Here is a 16,529-nt window from a genome sequence, read left to right as displayed (position 1 = left end):
AAATGTAACTTCACCTTTGGTGTGTTATTTTCAGACTGCAACCCTGTCTTGCAAATGTATGTGCCCGCCTAAATTTAAACACGCAATTGAAGAACAATGACTTAAGCACATTTATATTTCCATGTAAGTACATGCATAAGTGTTTTCTGGATTATTGCCTTAGTTTGTAGGCACAACATACATAAACAATATTAATTTAAAATTGTTGCAATGTTCCACTTAGGGAACTCCACATGAGGGAATTGGCTTTTTCTTTAAAATATTCAGAATTTGGAAACCTTGCTCTTTACTCATCTTTTGAAACATGATCAGGGGAAAGTCAAAGCAAGTTAGAGTACTTGCAACAAAATCTTTTCTAGTTTTAATGAACAGCAAAAGGGGGAAAATCATTCAAGGCAGGCATTTTTAGTGCATAAAAAAACTAGGCATCTTTAAAGTTCTGTTTATTGTACTGGGACTGCAGTGACTGGGTCAGTGTTTTGTTCTGTTTTTTTAAAAACCTCTTCAAAAGAGCATTTGTGGTATTTTTTGTAGTCATTTGTTCACTGGTATTAGCACCAAGGGATAAACCCCTCTCTTCTCTCTCCCTCTTTTGAGGGGAGCAGAGCAGTGGTCTCTGTAAACCTCAGCCCAGTGCACACAACAGTTCAGGATGCAGAGTCAACAGAAGCAGGTTTGTGGTTCCCATCAAGCGGACCAAAGAAGGAGGGCTTTGCCTGTGCCCAGCTCCCCTCCTTCCAGCTCTGTGTGCACTGTGTAATCAACACCTTCACATGTGATGCCAATAGCCTGAGGGAGGTGCCAGGAGAGCAGTTGCAAGCACTGGGAGAGCAACCCAGTTTGGAGGTACAGCCCTTCCTTCCCATCCTGGGTCTTGGATAGGATCTGGAGAGACTCTGCAGCTAGTGGTGCTGCCTGAAGATTTTTCCTGTTATCATGTCTCAGAGGAAGAACGTGCGGCCAACTTCTGCCTCAGGGAAGTTAGAAACATTCAGCCTTAGCAGGTAAGAGGGTCCCCTCCTGCCTCCTTTCAGGATGCTGTGTCCACCCCCACTTCAGATTTCAGAAAATCAGTGGGAGCAGGCTGGGTCCAAGGGGGCAGGCTGCCCTTCTCTTGGCAGAACTCAGAGCTGTTTGAAGGCTGTTTACTGTTGTCAAGGCACCAGTGCTGAAGCTCCTGCTCAAAAGCTCAGGCTTTCCTGTAGGAAACCATTCACTGGAGGCTTCTCACGTGTTAAGTTCTCAGCCCGAGCATTGTCAGATCCAAGGGTAGCCCTTCTGACAAGTGAGGGTTTGCTTTGTTCCACCAGCTCTCCCTCTGCCGTGTACAGCTTTCTCATTAGTATCTTCCTGGAGCACTTGCTGCCAAAGAAGAAAGCTGCTAGTTTGAATGCTGAGAGGAAATACTGAAAAATCAGCCACTGCTTAGGACTGACGGAGGAGGCTTAAAGGAAGGGATGTTGAGGTAGATGATCTGGGGTGGGATGCCATGTATCTGATAAACAGGGATCCTGGTTTTCCCTTCTTTAAAAATTGCAAGTTGTCTGATTAAAACCCCCCAAATCCACAATTAAAATGAAAGCCCCCACCCCCAGCCCTGCTCTTACCTCTCACCCCCTCCCCCAGCTCCTGCTCCCCCAGCCCTGCCACAGGGGACCCCCAGCTGCCAGAGGGACAGTGCCAGGGACCTGGGTTTGCAGCCCCCTGCCCCTGGCAGGAGGCAGCTGCTGCCGCGGAGTGGAGCCTAGATGCCCCCTTGTTACCTGTCTGCTGCGGGCTCAGGCAGGGGTGGCTACTCCCTGCCTTGGCACACACTCCAGGGGGGCAGAGGGACCTATGCCCCTCACATCTGTGCATGGGGCAGGGGCTGTGGGCTCCTGCCCTGCTGCCCTCCCCCAGGGCCTCCGCAGCCTGGCGTGTAGGACCCAGTGCTACAGGGAACAGGAGAGCCAAACAAGAAGCTGCTTGCCCCTGCAAGCTCCATGCTGTCCTGGCTGCAGCTGAGGTGGCAGCGTGGGGTTGCGTGCAGGGCACATGGGCAGCGCGGAGCTCCCTGCGGCAGGCAGCTTCCCTGCATTGCCCCACTGTTCCCTGCGGTGCCAGGTACACGCGCCTAGCTGCAGAGGCCCCAGGGGAGGGCTGCACGAGCAGGTGCACGAGCCTGAAGTGGACAGTGCGCAGCCCCCACCCTGTGCACAGACCTGGGGGCACGGGTCCCTGTTGCCCCCTGGGAGTGGGCAGTGTGGCAGGGAGCAGCCCTCCCCACTGCCTGAGCCCGCAGTGGGCAGCCCGCCCTGTGCAGAGATCTGCAGGGGCATGGGTCCCCTCTACCCCCTGGGAGTGCATACTGTGGCGGGGAGCCAGCCTTACCCTCCCTACCTGCCAGACAGGCCACCTTCATCCCTGTCCTGCTCCCCGCCAGGGCCCTGCGACTGTGTATTGCAGCCCCAGGCACTGCCAGACTGGGCAGCATCCCCAGCCCCTGCCCTGCCTTGCCCAACTCCTTCCCTCCCTATGGGGGCCTCAATCCCTGCCCCCTTCACAATTTACCCACAGGAACTGCTCTCCAGGCTGCCTGGGGTCATGTGCATGCACATAGCACCGCTCCCTCCCAGCCCCCTGCAGGCTCGACTTCTGCAAACCTGTGAGGGCTTGTCACAAAACTGCAAAATCAGCAGCCGTCTCCAGTAAAATGAGAGATCTGGTTGCCTCTGGTAAAAGGTAAAATCTGTGGTTTACTGTGTTTTTCTGTGGGAATCAGAAAACCCAGATCCCTGCTGATTAAGTTGAAGAATTTTGTTTTGGTTGTTTTGGTTTTGTTCCCAGTTTCTTTGTCGTACCCGTCCCTGGTTTGTAGGTCTTGGTTCCACATTGAAAGGGCATTTAAAACAAACAAAAAAAAGATTGCCAATATAAGATTAAATCTCTACAATCTCATTAAAAGGAATAAGGTTAATTAGTCAAACAATTCATTTTAGTAGCTATTTAATAATTTATTCAAATAAGGAACTGGGGTTTGAAAGGCCCTATGGTACAGGATCTCTCAGGTCTGTCCCAGTAATGCACCCCTGTAACCATCAGCTGGGTCCGGTGTAGCCAGGGCAGGCCACTTTCTGATTTCAAGTGTCATTCTTGAGCAATATGCTGCTACATTTCAAGATCCTCCCCTGCTTTCTTTTTGTGCATGGTGCTCAGTAAGGAGCTGGGTTATCATGGGCTTGCATACAACAAACTGGCTTAGATCACCATCAGGAACACTTCCTGCATAGGCTGGGATTGGAGCACTCTTTAGTAACCTGTGATCTGTATACCAGCCCCTGTTTTATCTTCAGTTGTCCCAAGCAATCAATTGTTATGCCTTTACTAGCCTCCAGGATTAATGGAGGCTTAAACTTCTTTTGGTGGTCCTAGGTCCACATTTCTCTGTGCATAACAAATAGGCTTGAATTGGCTGAGATGGACTCTGCCCTGGTTCAGTTTTCCTTCTATTCAATATGCTGCTGTATTGCATCCCATCTCACTTTTCTCTTACGTACAGCGCTTGACTAAAGAACAGTAATGTGACTCTAAGTTACCCCTAATCAGTGGAAACACGTAGCGAGTGCATGTGCACCCCCTCAGAGCGCTGAAGCACCCCCTCACAGCCAGTGTTCCCGGGCAGGGGAGGCAGGTGAGAGCGGTGGTGCCCCCCCCGAGAGCACTGGCTGGGGAGCAGGGGTGCCAGAAGAAGCGGTCCCCCCTGTAGCTGATCACACTCACCTGGAAGTGCCAGCAGCATGCCTGGAATTGCCAGTGGCATGCTGCTGCCACTTGCGGGTCAGCAGGATTGGCTGCAGGGGCTGCCCCCCGGTGGCTGACTGACCACTGGGAGGCAAGTGCCCCCTCTGACTCAGGAGGCACCAGTCACCCATGCCTCTAATCACATGTCCCTGTGATCACTGGACTTTTCTGAAGTAGCTGGGACATACCTATTTCTGCCCCAAAGCTTTTTTGCTTTTTTCCTTAGTGGAAAGAAATGATCCATATTTCAAGTCTTCTTACTCCCAAAACATGCAACCTTTAGCAGTGCACTAGTACTGGCAAGCAAGGGAGTCTCAGAAGCCAAAACTGCATGTTTCAGAAGATAACAGCATATTTGTTGGTTGTGTCCATGGCTGTGAGTTTCTGAATAGGCCAAATAAGATGCATCAGTTTGTCTTGATGAAGGCTGAGTGGCAGGCACCCTCAACTTTCTGAACAGAGGTAGCATGTGAAGTCTCTGGATGCACCAAAAGGGCAGAGATCACCAAATAATAATAATATTATATATATTATATAACAGTAAAAACAAGAAATATACATTAGAGAGTATGAAATACGTCAAATTGATACAGGTAGTTAAGGGTTTAATGACCAGTAGGTGTTGTCAAACCTGATTTCATTCTGTAATGAAGTTGTGAGTTAACTGATGGAAGCAATTGCATATGTGTTAGATTATTGCAATGAGTTTGATTTTGTGCCTCCTCATATTGCTAGTTTTGAATTGCAATATACAATATCAATAGGGCATACATTAAAAGGATTAGGTAGTATAGGACTGGCATCTCAAAATGCAGCTGTCAATAAGAAATAATCACTGAAGGGGGGGGAGGGTTCCAATGGAGGGGAGGGGTTAGAAATAATCTTGGCACTATTCTGCATTTATGTAGCAATCTAGAAGTAAACGTATTGCTGATACAACTTTGAGGAAATATTTAACACTGTGCCAGTCTTTGTAAATGAGGGCAAGGCAATTGTACAGGGTGATCTGGATTGCTTAATAGCCTGGGTTTGGTCAGATAAAAGGTGCTATAATATGCAAAATTGAATATGGCAAAAATGAAAGTCTACTTCTAGAAAGGAGGAATGAGGGCTATACTTATGGAAGGATAAAGTATATCTTGGATGCCATGTCAAGAAATGTAAAACCTGCCAACACATCTCTACCACACCCATCATAACTACACCCCACAACAGAACCATCACCATTTCTGGATCTTACAGCTGCACCTCCAAAAATGTAATACATCTCATCCAGTGCACTAAATGCCCTGATGGAAAATATGTAGGAGAAACTAAACAACAACTGCACACCAGAATGAATGCACACTGAAAATCTATCAAAGACAAGAATACACAATGACCTGTGGGGGTACATTTCTCACAAGACAACCACTCTCTCTTCAATCTCTCAATTCTAATCCTCAAAGGGAATTTACAACACACCTTTCACAGATCAGCCTATGAACTTCACTTCATCAACCTACTGGATACAAAAAATCGTGGACTAAATATAGACATTAGATTTATGGTACATTATAACCTAACATCTGACTCTCCAGGTAAATCCTTCACTTTTTACCAGCTATTCTCCCTCCCCCCCTCCCCACCTATTGACTACAGCTACATTCATTTCACTTCTCCCTGTCCCACCACCTGTCTCTCACCTACTGATCACTTCAATTTACATCTTAACAGACTGGCTTTCTTGCATACATACTGGCCTCTGGTTGCTTTACCACTCTATCCAGAAAGAGCACAGACAATCTGCAGGTGCTTCCTCAGCCTGATGAAGGGTATTTATACCCAAAAGCTTGCAAAGAAGAACTTTTTTCAACTATTTGAGTTGGTTTAATAAACAATATTGAATTTACCCAAAGAACCTTGTCTGTCTTGGAAGGCAATTATTTTGAAAAGTATGTATGGCTCATAGTGGATCAGCAGCTCAATGGGTGCTCCCAGAATGAAGTTGTGGCAAAAAGGGCAAATGTGATCCTTTGACATATAAATAGGGGAAGACTCAATGGGAGCTGGGAAATGATCTTTGATTATGTCACTGGTGAGACTGCCAGTCTTGCATCCCTTTAAAATGGAGACACTGTACACTATATTCCAATATCGGAGTAAAAAATGGTTTTAGGTCAGGAGAAAATTTGTACAGAAAATCCTTCATTTCCTTCACAGTAAGTATTTCCCATGTTACTCGAATGCCACCTTTAATACATAAAATGGTATTTAAAATACCAGTTAATTCAAGAAAGATCATCAAAATTTGTAGGGGTTTAGGTTGTAGCTGTGTTGGTCTAAGGACATAGGCAGACAAGGTTCCTTGGGTGAATTTGATATCTTTTATTAGACCAACCCAAATGTTTGGAGAATGGTTATTAAGCAAGCTTTCGGGTTCAAAAACCCTTCGTCAGGCTAAGGAAGCTTCAGCAGTTGGTGTTAAAAAGTAGAAATTATTAAAGCAAAAGTATTACATGTTACAGATATAGAACTGCTGGCATAGCACACAGCACTGGGAACCCTTTGGTATATTTCTATAAGCTTGTTGAAAATGAGCACTAATAATTCCACAGTTGAATTAAAAGATGAAGATTTTCAAAATTCTTTGGAAAAAAAAAATTGTACCAAGTCTCACTGCTGTTGTTGGAGTCTCTCAATCATGCAAGTAACCTGTAGGTTCAATTAATTGTAGTTTTTGGGAATAGGGTGATATCCCTTTAAGCAGTTTGTATCTTCTGGTAGTGCTTACTGTACTTTTTGTCATAAAATGCACAACAATAAGCTATTAAAATAGTTCTTATATGGTTGTACATGTAAGTAAACATTCCTACTTTCTATATACTTTCTTTAAAATTGTTTGTTCTGCAATATGCAAAAGGCACTATGCTAACCAATGCTCTTATTTCTAAGAGTTATAATCACTTTTCCTAACTAAGGATAAACCAGGGCTTTATTGACTTTTTAATCTCTAACTATCCATTTAGTTTGTGTAATAACTGTCCTTTTGGATTTCTAGTAAGTTGGTTTTAATTTTGTTTTTGTTCATTTCTATACACACAGTATGATTATTACCAAGAGCTAATACAAAATAGAAAGAGGAAACTATGTATTATGAAGTTTTGTCCAGAGATGTCTCAGGGCTATGGCAGACATTACACTTTGTCCCACTAAACTAGCATATAAAGCCTCATAAAAGTGGACAGCTCCATGTTCACATTTTGTTCTTCTGAGAAAATGAGATACAAAATGGTGGATCTAGGACAAAAAAAATGCTGTTTCAAAAAGTAGCTTCTTTGTTGCAGGAAGCTTTTTGCCACAACTTTAACATCTGTGCCCTCTGTTTAGTCACTGAATAAGAAACTAGAAACCAGGAACACGGAACCAACTTCAGTTTCATTTAAAAAACCCTGGGTGTTTTTACCCTTTCGTAATAGTGCCCTTGCTTATTGCCAGTAGTTACTTCCCCTTTTTTCTTGCAAACAAAAAGCAGAGATGCTTTTTAATTCAAAAGCTTCAAAACTTAAGAATAAGACAAAGGTAGGAAATACAAGGCAACAATGAGGCAATTAGCCATTATAACAGGCAGTGGTCTTGAAACACCTGCCACCTAACTCTTGTCAAGTTTTCAGTGGCATCATGGCTGAGGGGAGTTTAAAGGAGGAATTTGGGAAGGAAAATGGATAGCTTTGCTGATATTTATAGGAAGTTCCTCCTAGCCATGAGAGGAAGCATAAATTTGTTTGCAAATGTATTCAGCAGGCAGTGGAAGCAGGCAGTAGGAGCTGGCTGGAGGAAGGACTGCAGGACTGGACCCTGGGCACATGGGTTTTATATCGCATTGAAATAATAGGGTTAGTCCTTGCTGAGGAAAATGTACTATCTGAAGTGTCCTGTCACACCAGGCCCTCCTCAAAGTGATGGTGTGTTCCATCTCCCACCTCCTTCCATTAAATTACTTTTCCGTGCAACAAAAGTAAGAAATAGGGGTATGCCAGAGCCCAGGAGGGCAGAAGGTAGGACATTAGCCTAGGACAGGGGCGGGCAATTATTTTGGGCGGAGAGCCATTTACTCGGTTTTGGCAAGCTGTCGAGGGCCGCATGTGTAGCCCCACCCCTTGACAGGTGCCCTACCCCTGGTTGACATCTTGGGACCAGAAGCCCCACCCCCTGGCCTTTGCCACCAGACGCCCCTCCCCTTGCCCCCAGCAGTACTCCTGTCAGCAAGGGGTTTTGCCATCTAAGAACCAGAAAAATACTAAATTATATTCTAAAAATCAAACATCTACAATATTCATTCATTTCATTTAAAAAAATATTTTTGTCTCAATTTACATGTTTGTATAGTGTGCATAGGTGATCACACAATAGCTTAAAATGAAGTCTTACTCTTGTAAACTATGGGGGGTGGGCATAGGCTTGTTGGGGGGCTGTGGGTGTGTGAGTATGTTGCTGTGTGGGGGGGGTTGTGGGGGAGTGGATAGGTGTGTGGGGTGAGGGAGCATGTGGGTGTGTGTGGATATGTGGGGTTTGTGGGGAAGGGTGGTTGGGGGTGTGCGAGGGGTTATGGGTGTGGGGGTCTGCATGTATGGCAGTGCAAGGGGGGTGTGGATACATGTGTATGGTGAGGTGTGCGTGTGGGATTCACTCTACGAACATGCACACAATGTGTGCTTTCCTCACTAGACACACTCTTATCTCTCTTTCTCTCTCTCTTCCCCACCCCCTCATTGCACAGACACACACACATGCACACACCCTCCAGCTCCTGACCCTGTGGTCCAGTGACGCAGCCTGGGGCCATGTGGTGCTAGAGCAACTGCATGCAGGGAAGCAGGGAAAGTAGCTGCAGGCAGAGGCTTCTGGGTGGGAGGAGGGCAGGGGCGGGGCTGGGCTGGCCTTTCTCCTGAGTGCTGCTGGCTTCCCCTGGGTCCTACTGCTCCTGGCTCCTGTCATCTCTGACAGGCAGTCAGGAGCAGATAAGTATTAATTTTCTAAACTTTTTAAGTGCCCCATGGGCCGGATAGAATGGCTTGGTGGACTGGATCCAGCCCATAGGCTGTATTTGGCCCACCCCTGGCCTAGGAACTGGGTAGCCTGTGTTTCCCTATCACCAGCTTCATGTATAAAAGTCTTTTTTTGCCATTTTCCTCTAACTGTCTGAAGTGGCTTGAGATCAACAGATGAAAACCATCATTTGGCTTCTGAGTGTTTGGAATGCGCTGGTCTTCCCCAATTGTGGCTCACTGTTTTGTGTCCCAACAGTATCCTTGATGAGCTAAGAGAGTCAAAAGCTGTGGCAGAGCCTTCATTTCGACGTGCTCAGACTTCTGTAGGAGGCCGCAGGTTGCGAGGCGCATCTCCGGTTTCCTTGAGCAGCTTCTCAGAAGATGTGCAAGAAGAAAGCTCTCAGCTTCCAGAATGGCTGGCGAAGGAGTTGCTGAAAGGGCAGCAGAGAAGTCATTCAATTGGACTCATGGAGAATATTGCAGAGAGTGAAAGTGTTCAGCATCACTTTGACCCTGCCAGGAGTCTATGGAAAGGGAAGGTACTGTGAGCATTGTCCCAAGTCCCCTCCTGTGTGCCTCTGTTGGAAACTAGGTTTGCCAAAGCTGAGGAGCTGAATAGCTAGCACCCTCCTTGTCAGTGCTAGCTTAACTCCCTCAAGACCTGGCAGTGGGCATGTCTACACTGATGCTACGTCACCATAGTGACACACTCCCGCAACGTAGCATCCATAGATGTCTACATGTAACCAGCAGCTACTTTGCCATAGCAGTGTGCTCCTCAGTTATAGCGTGCTGCTATGGTGAAGTAACTGCTAAAAATAACTGTGCACCCCACGCACGGCACAGTATGGGCTGTTACTTCCTTGTGGAAGTCCTAAAGCACAGCACAGTAACAACGTCACTGTAGGGCAACATGTAGACATGCCTAATAAAGAGAACTGTTTAGGAAAATGCTTTCCTTTTGATGTGCTGAGTTCTGTGGTACATCTCTGTGTGGTGGAAGGAATGTACGCATTCTCCGATGGATTCTTCTCTTCAAAGTATCTGAGTCATGGAGGCCCCACCTGTTATCTCTGCAGCAGGCAGACCTGATCCAGAAACCAAATGAAGGGCAGACAAGGGGAGAGCCAGACCCTTAAACCTGAGAGGTACGAGTTGCCCAGAGTGAGGATTGCTGCTCAGACGGCTAATTCCCAATGTGTACGCTTGGCCCTTAGGGGTTATAAGGCTTCAGGTTTTACAAGAGCACCATCACAAGAATGATTCCTCTGGTTGATCACAGGGTTGGGAGAACATCGTCCTCCCACAAACTGGGGTACGAAGAATGTGGCAATCTGGGTGGACTGTCCATTGTAAGAATTTGGGTTGAGTTAAGATTCCAGGATTTGGCTGAAATGAAGATAAAGCAGGAGGGTACGAAGTATTAAAATGCCTCTGATTATAAATATGATATGCAGGTTAAATATCGAGGGGATAGTTACACAGATCTATTAGCCAGAGAAGGTTCTTCGCTTAGGTGCCAGTTTGAGGCTAAAAGCCTCTTGTGACAAGGGTAGGTAATATGAGTACGGGGAGTGTATATGTAGCAACATACACTGTTGTCAGGTGAATACTAACATTTATGTTTGTATTAAGGCTTTGAGCATGCCCAATGTAAACAAGACGTTCCCACTAGCATGAATGCTCTGAAACAAAAGCACTGCGCTTCTTCTAATCAGCCACCCTCTGGGGTGCTTATTAAGCATTACTTCCATGGGAACTGGGGGAACTTGTGCGTATGAAAGGGAGGGCAGGTGTGTCTGTATTCAAGGACAGAATTTATGCCTTACTACCTTGTGTGGTGCTTGGAAGGTGAACGTTTTAATATCAAGGTGAAGTACTAGCACAGCTGTAGGGATAAAAGTTGTAGCTTTACGTACTTAGACAGAGGTGAAAGTACAGTACCTGTGTCCCATTGGTGGTGTTCTGTGTGTGTCAGGTTAGTGGTGGTGAGCTTTTACTTGGCCATAGAAATTGGTACAGGAGACCCCCAAACCCTCAAAGTGGGGAACTAAGTGTGCCCTTCCCTTACCCACCTCCCCCTGTGGTCTTAGAGCAGGGGTGAGCAATTATTTTGGGTGGAAGGCCACTTACTGAGTTTTGGCAAGCCATCGAGGGCCGCATGACAGGCAGCTAGGGGCAGATAAATATTAATTTTCTAAACTTTTTAGAGGCCCTGCGGGCTGGATAGAAGGACCTGCCAGGCCACATCTGGCCCGCAGGCCACATTTTGCCCACCCCTGTCTTGGAGTCAACCTCTCTGCCCCCTCCAAAAACAAACAAACAAAAAACCCTGAAACCCTGCAGAGCCACAAGATGGAGACTGCAGCTGGGAGTAGCAGAAGTAGGCACCTGTGGATATTCTGTCACAACTGTAGGCAGTTCTCTGGGCTTTTTTATGCCAAAGGCAGGGTAGAAATGCACCTTTGTAGACCAACTAAATCAGAGATAGAAAAGGTTTTGTGAGCCTGAGCTCACTTCATCAGCACTTGAAGCGAGCTGTGGCTTAGAAAAACGTAAGCATCTCTGATTGAATTAGTCCATAAGATGCATCTCTATCTTGCCTTCTGCTTGACTTCAGACTAACACAGCTAACTACCTCTTTCTTTATGCTGTGCAAATTTGCTGTTTGCATCAACGCTCTCCTGTCTTCTGTCCTATACCGTTTCACCTTAGAAATCTTCTTGTGTGTCCCCTTCCCTGAGGAGATATTAGGCCCCATGTTTATTCTGTAGTAAAATTAGTAGCAAGGAGCAGACACACACCTAGTTTTCCCAATTTGCTGCCTTCATAGGTGTCATTGCAGAGCCTGTCAACTAGTTTGCATTGAGAAAATGCAGGGCCAGATTATGGCAGGGTGGGGCCCTATAATAGGGGTTTCCAACCTTTCTATGCCACAGCCTGGCAAACTGGAGACCAGAAGCTGCCATGGCCTGGCAAACTGTGGACCACCGTGCGGAGCCCCGTGGCCAGAACTTCTGGCTGGAACATAGGTAAAGATACCTTCACCCCCCGGGCGGGAGGGTGCGCGCAAACCTCAACCACTGCTGCTGTGGGACCTGCGGGAGAAGTTGTGGCCTCTCCACCTGGCTCTGTGGGGCCATGGTTTGCTGGTCCATGGTCACTTCACGTCTGGCAGCTGACCCTTTTGAGGCCCCTCATAATGTGAGGCCCTAAGTTGCAGCTTTCTTAGCTTATGCCTAAATCTGGCACTGAGAAAATGACTACCTGGGGATGAAACTGCCTAGCGTAGCGGTCTGCAACATAGCAGCCATGGGCCAGATCTTGCCTGCAGGTCTATTGCCTGTGTCTATGCCTGTACTAGGGCTGAGCCAAGAGGAGCTGTGCCAGGGCCGGGCAGCTGGATGCTGTGCTTGGGCTGCTGCCATTCTTCCTTGCTCCTCTCTCCCCAGTCTTTAAAGCTGTGGTGAGTGCAGCTTTCAGCCAGATTGGAGATGTGCTAGGGCTAGGCTTGGGGCAGTAGGGGAAGGGGTGGGGGAGGTAAGGAGAAATGGGAGCAGTATAGAAGAAACTTTCAGCAATTTTTCAGCCAGAAACTGCGTTCATATCATAGGTGGAGAGGCGGGTGCTGGGAGAAACAGCAGCAACACAGGCATGGCCCCCAGCCAGAAGAGAGTTGCATCAGGGATTGAAACCTGGAAGCTGCCTTCCACTCCTCCCTTTCCCTGCCTCCCACCTACCCTGGCTCAGGGCAGCCTAAGTTGCCCTTAAGACAACTCCCCTCCAAAAGAAAGCTGTACTTGCACTGCAGCCAGGGAACTGGCAACTGGGAAGCAGGGAAAGCACCACTCCACCATATTGCTGTGCTGCCAAAGCCACCTGGGCCATGTTGGACCAGATCGAGGCTGTTCCAGCCCACAGTTTGTCAAAGGTTGCCAGCCCCTGGACTAGAGTAGTGGCTCTCAACCTCTTTAGGTTCAAGGCACCCCTCTGATCCAGAACTTAGCAGCACCATATTGCAGAAACTAATGCAAATTATATGAATATTATAATATCAGCATTATATTATTAATAAATGTGGTGTTAATTGATTATGGTATGGCATGGCATGACACAGCATGGCAGTTGCCCCTTCCAGCTACTTCCCTGGCTTTCCTGCCTCACATGTTTTTTCCCAGTGTGGCACATGGGGCCAGATCATTCTTGGGACTGAGATCTGAAGGGCCAATTTCTGCCTTTAGGATCCCCCACAAACTTCAGCCCTGGGGTCAAAACAGATAAAGCCTGGGGACACCCAGCCAGCAGGGACCAGGTGCTGGGCTATGCACACATGTCATGTAGGGATGCTGAGAGGGTAGGAGGGGCAAGCAACAGGTTCTGGTGGGAGGAACCCCTTCCCCAATCTACCCCTAGCCTGTATCTAAGGGGAGAAGCACAGCTTCTGCTACTGTGACTGCTCCTCTCAGGACTGGCACAGGTCTAGAGCCATCCACTCTCTGCGACCCCTTCCACCAGCCCTGGGAGCGGTGGAGGAATGAGTCAGAGCAGGCGGCTCAGAATGGCTGCTGCAGAGTAAGAGGGGGCAGCCACAGGTGCCCCTTGTCTGCAGAACTTTGGGGCAGGCAGCGGGAAGAGCAACCAGTGTGCTTACCTCCTTGCACCGGAGAAGGGGCTGTGCATCTGTGCTGGAATCATAGAAAAATAGGGTTGGAAGGGACCTCAGGAGGTCATCTAGTCCAACCCGCTGCTCAAAGCAGCACCAGCCCCAACTAGATCATCCCAGCCAAGGCTTTGTCTAGCCAGCTTTAAAAAGCTCCAAGGATGGAGAGTCCTCAACTTCTCTGGGTAACCTGTTCCAGTGCTTTACTAGCCTCCTAGTGAGGAAATTCTTCCTAATATCTAGCCTCAGCTTCCCTTGCTGCAACTTGAGATTGTTGCTCCTTGTTTTGTCATCTGCCACTACTGAGAACAGTCTAACTTCATCCTCTTCTTTAAACCCCCCTTCAGGTAGTTGAGGCTGCTATTAAATTCCCTCTGTGCCCTCTTCTCTAGACTAAGTAAGCCAGGTTCCCTCGGTCTTTCGTCATAAGTCATGTCCCCCAGCTCCCTCACCATTTTTGTTGCCCTCTGCTGGACCCTCTCCAATTTGTCCACATCCTTTCTGTAGTGCGGGGCCCAAAACTAAGCACAGTACTCCAGAGGTGGCCTCACCAGTGCTGAATAAAGAATAATCACTTCTCTTGACCTGCCGGCAACACACCTACCAATGCAGCCCAGTAAGTCATTAGCCTTCTTGTCAACAAAGGGAACACTGCTGGCTGATATTCATCTTCTTGCCCACTGTAACCCTCCAAGTCCTTTTCTACAAAGCTGCTGCCCAGCCAGTCAGTCCCCAGCTTGTACTGCTTCAATGGACTGTCTGTCCTAAGTGCAGGACTTTGCACTTGTCCTTATTGAACCTCATGAGATGTCTTTTGGCCCAATCCTCCAATTCACCCTGAATTCACCCCTGGATTCACCAGGGGCAAATCATGCCTGACCAACCTGATTGCCTTCTATGATGAGGTGACTGGCTCCGTGGATGTGGGGAGACCAGTAGATGTAGTGTATCTTGATTTTAGTTAGGTTTTTTAAATGGGCTCCCAAAACATTCTTGCAGGTAAACTAAGGAAGTACAGGCTGGATGAAGTAAGGTAGATAGAAAAGTGGCTGGAGCATTGGGCTCAGGCTATAGTAATCAATGGCTCAACCACTAGTTGACAGCTGGTATCAAGTGGACTGCCTTGGGAGGTCAGTCCTGGGACCAGGTTTGTTCAATATCTTCATCAGTGACCTGGAAGATGGCATACAGTGCACCCTCAGCAAGTCTGCAGATGACACCAAGCTGGGGGGTGTAGTAGATATGCTAGAGGTTAGGGTTAAGATTCAGATTGACCTAGACAAATTGGAGGATCAAATTGTTCCTAATCATATTCTTCTCCTCCAAGTGCTTGGAAATAGATTCCTGGAGGACCTGCTCTATGATTTTTTTCCCCCAGGGACTGAGGTGAGGCTGACTGGTCTTTAGTTCCCTGGACCCTCTTTCTTCCCTTTCTTAAACATGGGCACTATATTTAACCTTTTCCAATCATCCAGGACCTCTCCCTATTGCCATGAGTTTTCAAAGATAACGGCCACCAGCTCTGCAATCACATCAGCCATCTTCCTTGGCAACCTTGGGTGCATCCCATCTAGCCCCATGAACTTGTACATGTCCAGCTTTTCTAAATAGTCCCTAACCTGTTCTTTTGCCACTGTTGGCTGCTCACCTCCTCCCCAAACTGCTGCCAGGTGCAGTAGTCCAGGAGCTGACCTTGCCTGTAAAGCCCAAGGTGAAAAAGGCATTGAGCACTTAAGCCTTTTCTGTATCCTCTGTCACTATGTTGCCTTCCCCATTGAGTAAGGGATCCACACTTTCCCTGATCTTCCTCTTGTTGCTGATGTACTTGTAGAAACCTTTCTTGTTACCCTTCACATGCCTTGCTAGCTGCAACTCCAGTTGCACTTTGGCCTTCCTGACTTCATCCCTGCATGCTCGAGCAATGCTTTTATACTCCTCCACAGTTGTTGATCCAAATTTCCACTTACAAGTTTTGTTTTTGTGATTTAGTTTACTGAAGAATTCCCTGCTAAGCTAGAGTAATGGACATGCAGCATGTTCTACATAGTAACTACTGTATGGGAAGTTACTATGTTGTTTTTTTTCCAAGGGGTAACTTTACTATGTCTTAAATTGATTTATTACGTTATGTATGTCCACTCCACTTTTACCATCTGCTAACATTGATTTACAGTACTACACGGTAAATGTTATGTATCCGCCCCTTGAGCTTCTGTCTACATACAGCCCTCTTTTAACTCTTTCATGTCCCCCCCCCTCCCCCGGTCACACCCAACTTAAGGTCAAGGTTCCTGCTCCTTTCCCTTTTCCTCCCTTTGCATCCTTTCCTAACTCCCATCTCCACTCCCTCCCCCAAAAAATCATGGAACAAACTTGCTCCTGGCTGAAAAGCAAATAGTTTCCTTTGCCTGTTTACTGTACTGTACCCTTCCCTTGTCATATTGCTGTCTTATCTTTTTACACTGTCGCAGGGGCTGTCTGCTACCCATTGTGCTGAGTGATGCAAAGACACAGAAACGCCAGTCTTGGCTGACCCTTGAGAACTGCCATAACACACAAACAACGTTAGCAGAGAGAAATGCAGCCTGGCCCGCTGTTTGTCATTTCAATGAAGTCAAGAATCCCCTTGTCTCATAGTTTATAATTTACAAGAGACTTGTTATTTATTCGGTAAATTATTAATGAATGTAGCTCAGTGAAGGTTTGAAACTATTGTATCGTTTCATTCTACTGAATACATGAGAGCACCTGAAGCACTTATACTGGCAGGAAAAAGATAGTTGGATACTCTTTTTACTTTGTTATGAAGGTGCATACAAAACATGGCTCATTTGAGTGTGAAAGCTGCTTCTGCTATGTATTTGGCTTCAGTGGAAATTGAATACACTTCATGGAAGTTGAGCTTTCAGGGGTAGGCTATGGTCTGCCATGATAAGATGCAGTTTAAGCTGACCTGGTATCAGAATAGGCCTGGAGGAAAAGTTTAAACTTGCTAATTAATGCAGGTGCTTTTCTTCTTTTGTTTTCCTTTATTCTTTATTCTGTTTCAGACTGTTGTA

The 16,529-nt window shown here is 46.9% G+C and overlaps 1 protein-coding gene across 1 annotated transcript in view; it reads left to right on the top strand.

Moving 5' to 3' along the window:
* Positions 1 to 684: 684 nt before the first annotated feature.
* Positions 685 to 16,529, top strand: part of LOC102576686 (WD repeat-containing protein 64) — a 91,067-nt gene continuing 75,222 nt past the window's right edge. Inside the window, exons 1-2 of the mRNA XM_019498289.2 lie at positions 685 to 1,004; positions 9,067 to 9,349. Of these exons, the coding sequence (XP_019353834.1) occupies positions 937 to 1,004; positions 9,067 to 9,349 (351 nt within the window). The 5' untranslated portion in view covers positions 685 to 936. The remainder of the gene's footprint in view (positions 1,005 to 9,066; positions 9,350 to 16,529) is intronic.

Source organism: Alligator mississippiensis, chromosome 1, assembly GCF_030867095.1.
Source record: "Alligator mississippiensis isolate rAllMis1 chromosome 1, rAllMis1, whole genome shotgun sequence".
Taxonomy (NCBI): domain Eukaryota; kingdom Metazoa; phylum Chordata; order Crocodylia; family Alligatoridae; genus Alligator; species Alligator mississippiensis.
The sequence above is the reverse complement of the archived record's forward strand: the minus strand, read 5'-3'. Positions and strand labels throughout refer to the sequence as shown.